This window comes from Eleutherodactylus coqui, chromosome 3 (assembly GCF_035609145.1).
Source record: "Eleutherodactylus coqui strain aEleCoq1 chromosome 3, aEleCoq1.hap1, whole genome shotgun sequence".
NCBI classification, from domain to species: domain Eukaryota; kingdom Metazoa; phylum Chordata; class Amphibia; order Anura; family Eleutherodactylidae; genus Eleutherodactylus; species Eleutherodactylus coqui.
The window spans coordinates 153,375,197-153,387,445 of record NC_089839.1 but is presented as its reverse complement, the minus strand read 5'-3'; the positions used below and the strand labels follow the sequence as shown (position 1 = coordinate 153,387,445).

At 44.5% G+C, this 12,249-nt stretch overlaps 1 protein-coding gene across 1 annotated transcript in view; it reads right to left on the bottom strand.

Annotated features, from left to right (window-relative positions):
* Positions 1 to 12,249, bottom strand: part of DMC1 (DNA meiotic recombinase 1) — a 66,632-nt gene that overhangs the window by 47,199 nt on the left and 7,184 nt on the right. The window contains exons 2-4 of the mRNA XM_066594578.1: positions 10,093 to 10,187; positions 6,220 to 6,264; positions 3,344 to 3,490 (exon numbers count right to left, since the gene is read on the bottom strand). Of these exons, the coding sequence (XP_066450675.1) occupies positions 3,344 to 3,490; positions 6,220 to 6,264; positions 10,093 to 10,149 (249 nt within the window). The 5' untranslated portion in view covers positions 10,150 to 10,187. The remainder of the gene's footprint in view (positions 1 to 3,343; positions 3,491 to 6,219; positions 6,265 to 10,092; positions 10,188 to 12,249) is intronic.

Here is a 12,249-nt window from a genome sequence, read left to right as displayed (position 1 = left end):
ATCATCTTCTTCCTGTGACATTACGTACATTCTCAGCAGTCACTAGTAACGTAGTGTTCACTGCCAAGCAGGAAATGCCAATTCCTATGCAGGGCTATTGGCGCGCATGCGCGCTATCTCATGGCAATAGTATATGAACATTCGCTATAGCCCAGTGTAGGATTCAACATTCCCTGCTAGGCATTGAATGCTACGTCACTAGTGACCGGGTACACTGACCTGCAGGAAGCAGAATGCCTGTGAATGGACGCTACATAACAGGAAGAAGAGGATCGGGCGGGCTGGAGGTGAAGTGACCCAGGGCAGTGGAGGAGCCCGGAGAAGATGCGGTAAGAAGACTGCCTGGGGAGGAATAGGTAAGTATAGTTTTTTTTTCTTCTAATGACAGAACCCCTTTAAATAACTTGATGCAGTATGAAGAGAGAAGAGTCTGTGAAGACAGTACACATACTTTCTTTCACGCAACATGGTTACCTTGGTCACTAGATAGAATCATTCCGGGCCTAAATACTTGCATAACTCAGGATATAGTACTCAGCTAAGCAAACTGCAGTTGCTATTGTCAAGTAGGTTTATTATAGTCTCCTCTGTTTTCTATGTTTAGTAGATATAATACGGCTTTTGTTTTGTACTTGGTGATACGATTGTAATTTTAAATCTAAAAGTACGACATCTTTGTATCTGGCTGTGTAGTGCCAGATAAGTAATCTAATGACGCCAAAATCAACCTTCTAAGATGAGGCAAAGTGCTTAGAGACTATATACCGATATGCTTCACAGATAAGGATATCTGTGAAGCATATCGGAGAGAAAAGGTAAATAAAATGGAATTCCGCCATGTTTCGGTGCGTCTTGTTTCTACAAACTGCAACAAAAATGACATGATGACTTTATTCTATGGGTCAGTATGATTACTATGATACCAAACATAGTTTTTTTTTCTGTACTACTTTATTTTTTTTCAAAGACATTTATTTTTTAAAAATTATTATCTGCCGCCATCTTCTGCGCGCAATAATTTTTAATTTTCTGTCGACATAGTTGTGCGAGGGCTCATCTTTTGCGGTACGTCCTGTAGTTTGTGTTGGTACGATTTTGTAATAATACAACGTTTTGATCACTTTTTATTGCATCTTTTCTTGGAGACTGGGTGACCAAAAAAGTGCATCGCTGGCGTTTTTTTTCTGATGACATTCACCGTGCGGGGTAAATAATGCATTCCTTTGATAGATTGGAGTTTTACGGGCGCAGCGATACCAAATATGTATTTTTTTTTATAATTTAGATTCTTTTATTGCAAATATGGCAAAAGGAGGTTTTTTTAAACTTTTTTTTTTTTTCAACAATTACTAAAACTTTATTGCTCTTATTTTTACTTTGTTTTTTAGTCCCCAGGGGGGACAACAAGTAGCGGTGCTTTGATCGCTCTTGCCATAACATTACATCATACTGTGATCTATCAAGCCACCCCATGGGGATGGTTTGACAGACATTCTGCCAAGAAAGCCCTAGGGCCTTTCGGAAGGCCCCTGGCTGCCATGACACTCACACGCCTTCCTGTGATCTGTTCCTGTCAATGTAATTTAAATGGCTAATAGGTGTGCTCAGCCGTGCGTTTGAGCGGAGCTGTTGCTGCCAGGTGTCAGCCGTAATAAACAGCCGGCACCTGTGCTGTATGAAGGGAGGTCGCCCCGCAATGTCCCTTCATATATACCCCAACCCCGCAGGACGTAATTATACATCCTATAGCGGGAAGGGGCTAAACAATGTAGTTCCATTACGATTCTGTCGCTAGGCAGTTTTCTACATAGAAGATAAAGCCCAAGACTGAATTAGCACTGGAATAAAAAAACGTCACGTTTTGACTGCAATGGAAGCCGTACGCGCGTACACCCGTGGCAAATAGAGCATGCCGCGGAATTCCGCACCGTGAATTCACCCGTTCTCACCCACGGCATGTTCTATTTGCCACGGGTGTACGCGCGTACGGCTTCCATTGCAGTCAATGGAAGCCGTCCGTTCACGCTATTTTCCGCTGTAGCTCACCGGAAGATAGCGTGAAAACGCTTCCCCGCCCACCACCGCCGCGTCATGTGACGCGGTGGGCGTGTCACATGACGTGGCGGAGGTGGGCGGGGAAGCGTCATGCGGGAGTGAGGATATCGGATCCACAGGTAAGTATGGGGTCTCCTGGGGGGCTTCACATGGGCATACTTGCATGCGTATTTGCGCATGCAAAATTTGCATGAGCAATATGCAGTGAATAGAACACATTGATTTCATTGAGTTTGTTCACGGAAGCATATTTTTTCTGCATATTTCAAACACAAAAACAACCCTGAAAAAAAAAAAGAGTGCTCTCTTTTCCTGTGCATTTGCGCACGAAAAGTCCACATAAATGTCAATATAAATGGCCTAATGTATGTGTAACATACAAGAAGATGCGTGAAACACTGCACAAATGCGCAAGAGAGAGAACACATCTCAAACTCAATAGACTTATTAGCCATTTCAATGGCTGGGAGCATTGGTGCTTTTTTTTTCATTTGGCGCGTGCAAAAAGTACAGTAAGGTACACTAATGTGCATGCAAAAAAGTAGCATTCCTTCTGCAAATACAGGGCTCTCCTGTGCCCAGAAATATATATATGCTCATAAGTTGGTGTTTCATAATACCTTACTCAGAGAGTACATAGCATGAGAGGTGGGTGTGGGGCATGAGTGGAGTGTGCATGAGATGTACAATATAACAATGCTGGTAATTTAGTGATGTTTAGTAGAATTCTGTCATTGTGGGTAGTGTTGTTCAGTCACTGCATGGCGATATTATTTCTTCATCGTATTGCGGTATAATTTGTCCATGGGAGAAGTGGGGTTCCAATTCAGACGGACTGCGCCAAAAATATGTCCACTGGGGCCACCGTGCACAGTGAAGGTTAAGGGTGCAATAGCCAAAAAAACCTTCGAACCGTGACCAGGATTTCTTTAAAAATACTTGCAGCACATAAAAACTAATCTGAACACCAAAAACACACGTTGTAAAGTGAAGGATTACTGTTAGAGATGAGCGAGCGTACTCGCTAAGGCAAACTACACGAGCGAGTAGTGCCTTATGCGAGTACCTACCTGCTCATCTTAAAAGATTCGAGTGCCGGCAGGGGAGAGCAGTGAGTTGCAGGAGTGAGCAGGGGGGAGCCCCCCGCTGGCACCCGAATCTTTAGAGACGAGCGGGCAGGTACTTGCATAAGACACTACTCACTCGAGTAGTTTGCCTTAGCGAGTATGCTCACTCATCTCCAATTACTGTGTAAACATTTGATCATTCTTATAATGGCACAACTCACTATTAATTTGTTTGCAGCCTCCTTTATTTTATCAACTTTAGCTTCAGACAATCCCTTTATGTTGCACATGGCTTTTTTTGTTGTCATCTGAATCCCTTTCACTGTACATATTCCTACAGATTTAAGCTTCTTAATATCAGCAACATTCTGTGGAACAAAATTATATATATTTTAAAGGAAAGAATAAACCTCGGCATTATTTTAGCATCTTCCCCAAGAAAAACAAGAACCTTAATGGAAATAGATCAACTTTTTTTTTTTAAACGAGATACTGACACGTCAATTCTATGCTCTGTACATTATTATAGGGGCAGCCATCTTGCCTAAAATGCTGTTAACAGCGTTCAGAGATATGCTTTACCGCATCCACATGAACTGTAGGCACCTGTAGGCTGCAGACCCCCTAGATAAATACATACAACAGATCAGCCCCCTAAAGTAATACAGACCACAGACCAGAACCCATAAAGCAGTGTTGCCAAACCTTTTCAGCCTGGAAGCTGCTCTGGGAAAAAAAAAGTTCCTCAAGAAACCTCTACCAAATATTTTATCAAATATACACCTGAATTTTACTTTAAAATAGAATTAAGAGGCCGAGCTTTCTAGTGGAATACTTGGGCTTGCACAATGGCCCTTTGGCCCTTGGGCTCTCCTTGCACAATGGCCCTTTTACACTCATCCGACAGTTTTTCAGATGGCTGCACAAGCACTGATGTATCCGCTAAGGTTGTCTGCGCTCATGCAGAGTGTTTACACAGAAAGACTTGCCGCTGGATCGCGGCATTGTTGTGCAACTTCTCCCTCTGTGCTTCACCTCCTATGTGAAGTGCTGAGTGGGGAGCGTTTACACGGGATGAGAAGTCAGCGATCCAACAATGTTTAAGCTGACTGAAAAGTCAACTCAAACCGCGAACGACAAATGAGTGAATTTTTCGCATTCACACTGAACAATTATCACTCAAATTCGTTTGGGGTGTGGCTTCCCCTCTGCTCTGATCTTCTCTCTGACCAGCTCCTATGGGAAGGCAGTGTCGTGGGCAGTACTTACATGCAGTGTAACTCTGGTATAGGAATCCCCCTCAAGTGCAGTACTTCTCTCTGCTGGGCTCCTATGATGCATCGTGTCTAATTCAGATTCCTTGGCAGGCTCTCATGACCCCTATGGGTGCTACAGCACCAAAGTTGGAATTGCTACCCTAAAGTAATACAGACCCCAGACCAAACTTAAGGTCATATAAATCCAAGCCCAGACCAGACTCTGCAGAAACTCATCTCTTCTCATTTCTGCAGCCTGTAAATCTTTTCACTTCCGGGTGCAACTGCAGCAACATCCTAAGGTCTCATGTCCACTGCAAAATAACATTTTAAATCCGCAGCGTTTCTCGCACATGCGTGACCCACGCCCCATAGGGATGCATTGGACACCCGCAGGTAGCTAAATACCTGCGGATGTAATTTTCCCTATTGGCGCGGATTGCGTGTGCAGGAAAACACCCACAGCATGCTCCATTTTAGTGCGGGTCTCCCGCGGGGACGGCTCCCGCAGGCTACTATTGAAGATAAATTAATGGCTTGTCCATAAGAGCCGCTGCTTGTTAGCAGCTCTTGTCTCTGCCTCCCAGAGGGGAAGTTCCGAGTGGTACATCAGCTTTCTACCGTTTTCCCCGGAAATAAGACCTACCCCAGTAATAAGCCCTATCCCTATTTTCAGAGGGGGGCTTAAAATACAAACCCTCCCGTGAAAATAAGCCCTAGCTACACTAGGTTAAAGAAAAAAAGCAATACTCACCTAGCCGCCGGCGTCTGTGTCCCTCGCTCTGGTCTCCGACACTGTGGCAGGCTGCAGTCCTCAGCACTGACAGGATTCTCTTCTGGTGACGGGGCTTTTGTAAGAGAGCTCTGTGATTGGATCGAGCACCAGCCAATCAAAACTGGCGCTCAATCATTCACAGCCATTCAGTGAATGACATCATTGAATAGCTGTGATTGGTTCATCGAGCGCCAGCTCTGATTGGCTGGCGCTCGATCCAATCACAGTGCTTACCGGAGGCGGGGTATTCAAAGCCCCGTTACCAGAAGAGAATTGTCAGCGCTGAGAACTGCAGCAGCTTGGGGACCACCGCAAGGGACACAGACGCCGGCAGCTGGATAAATATAAGACACCCCCGAAAATAAGACACCGTGCCTCTTTTGAGGCAAAAATTAATATAAGACAGTGTCTTATTTTCAGGGAAACATTATGTGACATTTATATGTCTTAATATGGCATTTTAGACCATATACAAGTTAAATATATTATGCAAATGTAAAATGGCCCCACACCTAATTAAAAGCATTTACGGTTATCAAGCCTTTCAAAGATATTAGTTTCTGGACACTAGAAATGTACACACTACAGTTAGAATGTATTTTAGGGTAGGTCAAGAGAATTTCAATTATAGATTTTGTGGCAAATCCAGACTCGCCATGAAGCTCACCCTTTTGTATTACATTGCAAATGGTGAAACTCACAGCATTTCCACACAAGGAAGAGCAACCCCATCCACTTGCACTGTGCTGTAAATTGCTTTGCATTGAGTTTCACAATCTGCACCAAATTTCGCCCCATGTCTGGAGCCGACTATAAGCATATATTCACATGCAGCAGATTTGCAGTAGAAATGTCTGTAACTAAATGTCAGTTCCATTTATCTGAATGGGGTTGTCTTAGCAGCAAGTACAAGGATTTCTGCAAGTCGCATAAATGGAATGCAGATATTTCTGCAACAAATGTGCTGTGTATTAAAACACACTAAATATTTTTGTGAAATCATTCCTTTTTATCATAAGTAGACTGAAATTACAAATGTGTCTGTGATTAGACAGCTAATACTTACAATACCGTGCTTCTGCAACATATCAATATCTTGAAAAAAAGACTCCTAATTAATAAAATAGGATAAGAGTGGTTACAATCTTCCTTCAAACTTTAAAACATGATTTTTTGATATTGTCACAATAAAACAATTTGCAAATTTAAATCAGATTCTAATTCCCATATATACTCGAGTATAAGCCGAGTTTTTCAGCACATTTTTTTAGTGCAATACTCACCTCCAAGACGGCGTCTGTTTCCCCCGCATGATGGTCTCCCCAGCGGTGCGGCAAGCTGCTTGAGAATTCTCCGCTGTCATCCCCCTGCTCGGCTTTGAATTCCCCCGCCGTCAGCGCTGTGTAGGTAAGCTCTGTGATTGGATCGAGCATCAGACAATCACAGCGCTTACTTACACAGAGCTGATGGCAGGGGAATTCAAAGCCGAGCAGGGAGATGACAGCGGGCAGAATTCTCAAGCAGCTTGCCGCACCGCTGGGGAGACCATCACGTCGAGGAGACAGAGGCTGGCTGGGAGGTGAGTATTGCATTTTGTTTTGTTTTTTTTACCTAGTATATACTCGAGTCAATAAGTTTTACTAGTTTTTTGTGGTAAAACTTATTGACTTGGCTTATACTCGGGTCGGCTAATACTCTAGTATATATGATATATTGGAAAATATTGTTCCTGTACCTGAACACAAGTTTTAGTTTCTTATTCAATTTATCTGTGATTATAAATATACTAGTAGAAAGATTCTAGGTAAACTCTGTCATCCTTGGCGTTTTCTTTCCTACACTGTACATGGTAATAAGGGAAAGGAAAAATACCTCTGCAGCGACACCTATTAGAACGTAGCATTCCTGCAAGTCAATGTTAGACTCTTTATACAAGCCTTGTAACAATGACTGGGAATTGAAAGCCAAGCCAGAATCCATACACAGACAGGTGTTTCGGGGTGTTTGCACCTTATGCAGTAAGTTTCTGGCTTGGCTAGTGAGAGGCCTGTGATGTTGGTCGGGAACGCTATCTTTTTTCAACCAAAACGGATAAGCACAATACAGGCCAAGGAGCCAGCAGTAGAAGGATGGGAACGATCATCGCTGTGACGACTGTCAGGCACTTTAGAGAGGATGGGGATTCCACTTACCCAATATTCTTAGGCTACCTACACACGAGCGAGAGCAATATCTGGCCGTAAATCTCGGACCAATAATGCGATCATGAACGTGCAATTTAACTGTGTTTTTCAGGCAAAAAGTCCTCTCATCGCATCTGTGAAATTCCAATCCTTTTGCGCGATAGAGGATATGAAGTGTTTCCCATTGATTTAAATGGGAAACCTTGCATCGCTCTAGCATGCACATCGCACGGCATGCAAGAGCCATGCGATGAATTAAAGCTCCCATTGAAATCACTAAATTAATGGGTGATGCATTCCGAGGAAAGTGATAAAATAGGACATGTCATAATTTTTCAAAGAATGGGGTTCATATTCGAGCGATATTTGTGAGTCTTGCAACACACACACACACATCACGCGTGTGAAACTAGCCTAAAGGCCCATTTACACGGAACGATGATCACTCAAATGACAATTTGAGTGATAGTTTTGAGCGATCATCTTTGCATAACTCTAAGTAGCTAATTAGCTACTTAAGAGTTAATGCAGGCGGAGTGGGATACTGCTGTGCTAGCACAGAGAACAAAGCAGCTGATTTGTATATGCAAACAGCTGCATTGTTCTCGGAGCTTTTAGCTGGTGTCACGCTGAGAACTGCCAGGGGGATGCTAGCTGAAAGAATACTATAGCTTGCTAGAAATCACAGATGAACGAATAGTGCATGATAGCAGCATGTTTAGACGCAACGATTATCGCTCAAAAGATGGCTTTTGAGCAATAATCATTGAGCCTAATGAGCCTTTAGGAAGTTGTCATGTTGATCAAGTATTAGCCTGTACTTTAACAACAACTTAGAAATTGCTGCGTTATCCCTCCACAGTCTGCATTGGGTCTCGGGTGTCCTATCCATACCACAACGGCTGAAGCAGCAGCTTACATTTTTTTAAATGGGAGCCTGTGGGCATTAGGTGGTACATGTCAAAGGCATCTGTAAGGGGTGTACATCAACAAATCCCCCAGATGTATACTGCTGCCATACATTGCATATGCAGTATGAATAAACCCTTACTGGCAGCCATTTTGCTATTGCCTGTGGTTTTAAAAGGCTTTGAGGACTTTACTATTGATGACCTATCATGTTCTTTACATATAGGAAAATTAATTTTTTTTTCAACAGTACAGATAGAAAAATCGGCTCACACTTTAATGAAACTCGCATGTACATGCAAGCGTGATGGGGTTTTTTTTGCCCACCATAGGAAAGAATGGGCGATTCTTAAGCAAGAATCACCTAAAAATAGGGCATGCAGCGATTTTTCTAACTCTGACCTTTGGTCCAAGAGGAAAATTACTCGTGAACAAACAGACTAAAATTGATGTATTCTTATCACGAACAATACCTAACCATATCGTAGTCGGTCAGGTATCACGCAATCACCTGTGTGAAGGGACTCTCATGCTCATCTAACAGCCTAAGTGCATATCATCAATTTTGAAATATACTTGCATTATTTTTTTCTGTTAAAGCCCTAAAAACCAAGCCTGAAGCCAGTGCCACTAGAGGTATTCCTTCCAGCACTTTTGCAGTACACTGACCGTTGTTAGGCATTTAGCTTCACTAGTAATAGGTACATGGGGGCACCTCTAGTTATGACCTGCAATAGAGGGACAGGCATTCAGAAGCTGCCTTGTAGTTGATTGGAGCAGGGCTATATAAGGCAGCATGGCAAGTGTAGGAGAGGAAGTCCTGGCCATGCAAAATGGCTGCATGGGACACTTCCCATCTGTAAGTGGATTGCAAATAGCAGAGTAGCAGTAAAATAGAAAAAGCTACACGACAAACTGAACTAATAGAGCTAAAACTGGGTGCAGCAAAGCGACAGTGGTCAATGAAGACCTGGGTTGCATTTGAAAATGTTATTAAAACCTGCTCTATACAATTAGATCTAGCATCCGCCAGTCTTGAGAGCGTTAATATTTACTTGTAGTTCTTCCCCTTTAAGTGTCTGCATTAGGCCAGGCTCACATGAGCGTAAATTTACCGCATATTAAGCGTGCAATGTATGAGCGTGGGATATGTGGTAATTTGCAGACAATAAAAATATACTGCCTTCCACTGTTTCGCTCACCATTGCGTTTATGCATTGCGTAATATGCGAACAAAAAAAATAACGCAGCACGTTCAATTTTGCCATGTATTACATATGCAATAGAGCCCATTGTTCTCTATGAGCACGTAATCAAATTATATTCAATTTAAACAAACAAAAAAAACCAGGAAGATTGCGCATGGCAGCATGCGTGGGATACACTGTCATGCGCAGTACAATATAACTGGCATAGTAGCGATAGGCTGGCTCGCCGCCGGTAAAACCCTGCGTGACTCATACAGGGTTTTACACATACGGCCATGTGACCCCAGCCTTACCCACAACACGCAGACAACCCAGTGTAAGGTTCTCCTACAGACTTCATTTGTTTCTATTTACACCAGGCATATGGCCTCAACACACGCAGCTACAGTATATGCCAATAATTACCACTGTAAAATAAAAGTATAGCACAGCTACAGGATCTGCAGGATACACTGTAGGGATATATGTTTTTTCTATAAAATAGGAAAAAAGGTATGCTGGTGCATAGCACCCATTCTAGGCCATGGACAGGTTGGTTTGGGGTAGTCCTTGCATATACAGTAAATATACATCATACATGGCCTTATATAGTATATAGTCTTACTTTTGTTTAAAAACTATAAAGATTAAAATAAATACCTCATCATCATGAAATCCGTTTTCTTCATCCACTACTTGATCCTCCATTGACTTCATAGTGGCAGTGAAAAATATAAATCAATTAATAAATGGACCTGTGCAATATAAAAACAATGGGGGAGATGTGTTATTCTCAGATCTGCAGCTCTATCTGCAACAGATTATCTTTGTGGATTTCATTTAGTGCAATGAGTGAAACCAACAAAAAAGTGGGAAAACTTCTTTACCCCCTTAGAGACTAGTAGAGATGAGCGAACGTACTCGTCCGAGCTTGATACTCGTTCGAGTATTAGCGTGTTCGAGATGCTCGTTACTCGTAACGAGCACCACGCGATGTTCGGGTTACTTTCACTTTCATCTCTGAGACGTTAGCGCGCTTTTCTGGCCAATTGAAAGACAGGGAAGGCATTACAACTTCCCCCTGCGACGTTCAAGCCCTATACCACCCCCCTGCAGTGAGTGGCTGGCGAGATCAGGTGTCACCCGAGTATAAAAATCGGCCCCTCCCGCGGCTCGCCTCAGATGCGTTGTGACATAGCTGAGGGACAGTGCTGTTGGTGCCGGAGCTGCTATAGGGAGAGTGTTAGGAGTTAGTGTAGGCTTCAAGAACCCCAACGGTCCTTCTTAGGGCCACATCTAACCGTGTGCAGTACTGTGGAGGCTGCTTTTTTGCAGTGTTGCACGATTTTTTTTTTTTGGTATATCGGCCGTGCAGAGCATTGCGCCCTGCAGTAATACTACAGGGACAGAAGTGGGGGTTAGGCAGGGAGAGTGTTAGGAGTGATTGTAGGCTTCAAGAACCCCAACGGTCCTTCTTAGGGCCACATCTAACCGTGTGCAGTACTGTGGAGGCTGCTTTTTGCAGTGTTGCACTTTTTTATTTTTTTGTTATATCGGCCGTGCAGAGCATTGCGCCCTGCAGTAATACTCCAGGGACAGAATTGTGTAGGCAGGGCCAGAAGACATATATTATTGATTGAATATACGCTGTGGTCAAAAAATCTATTTGGCCTGCCTGTCACTGTGCTCAGTGTTCTGGGTCTGTGTGTGCTGGGTGTAGTACTTCCACAAAATCATACGCAGGCAGCTAAGTGTTACAGCAGGCGTGCGCCAAATTATTTCCTGGCTCAGAAATCACCGCTCTGTTGCAGTTAATAACAGTGCGACACTCTGCAGTTCTGTCACACACTCCAGGGACAGAATTGTGTAGGCAGGGCCAGAAGACATATATTATTGATTGAATATACGCAGTTGGCCATACGCAGGCAGCTAAGTGTTACAGCAGGCGTGCGCCAAATTATTTCCTGGCGTTCCGTAAACGAAGTCAGCCTCCAACCACAGGCCAATAAGCGCAACATTTAATTACAGCGTTCTGTTTCTGCACTACTGCTAATACACCATGCTGAGGGGTAGGGGTAGGCCTATAGGACGTGGACGCGGGCGAGGACGCGGAGGCCCAAGTCAGGGTGTGGGCACAGGCCGAGACAGTGCGGTGGCCAGGGATAGAGGCAGGGCCAGACCGAATAATCCACCAACTGGTTCCCAAAGCGCCCCCTCGCGCCATGCCACCCTGCAGAGGTCAAGGTGCTCTACGGTGTGGCAGTTTTTCACAGAGACGCCTGACGACCGACGAACAGTGGTGTGCAACCTTTGTCGCGCCAAGATCAGCTGGGGAGGCACCACCACCAGCATGCGCAGGCATATGATGGCCAAGCACCCCACAAGGTGGGACGATGCCCGTTCACCGCCTCCGGTTTGCACCACTGCCTCTCCCCCTGTGCCCCAACCTGCCACTGAGATCCAACCCACCTCTCACGACACAGGCACTACCGTCTCCTGGCCTGCACCCACACCCTCACCTCCGCTGTCCTCGGCCCCATCCAGCAATGTCTCTCAGCGTAGCGTCCAGACGTCGCTAGCGCCACTGTTTGAGCGCAAGCGCAAGTACGACGCCACGCACCCGCACGCTCAAGCGTTAAACGTGCACATTGCAAAATTGATCAGCCTAGAGATGCTGCCGTATAGGCTTGTGGAAACGGAGGCTTTCAAAAGCATGATGGCGGCGGCGGCCCCGCGCTACTCGGTTCCCAGTCGGCACTACTTTTCCCGATGTGCCGTCCCAGGCCTGCACGACCATTGTACGCGCACTCACCAACG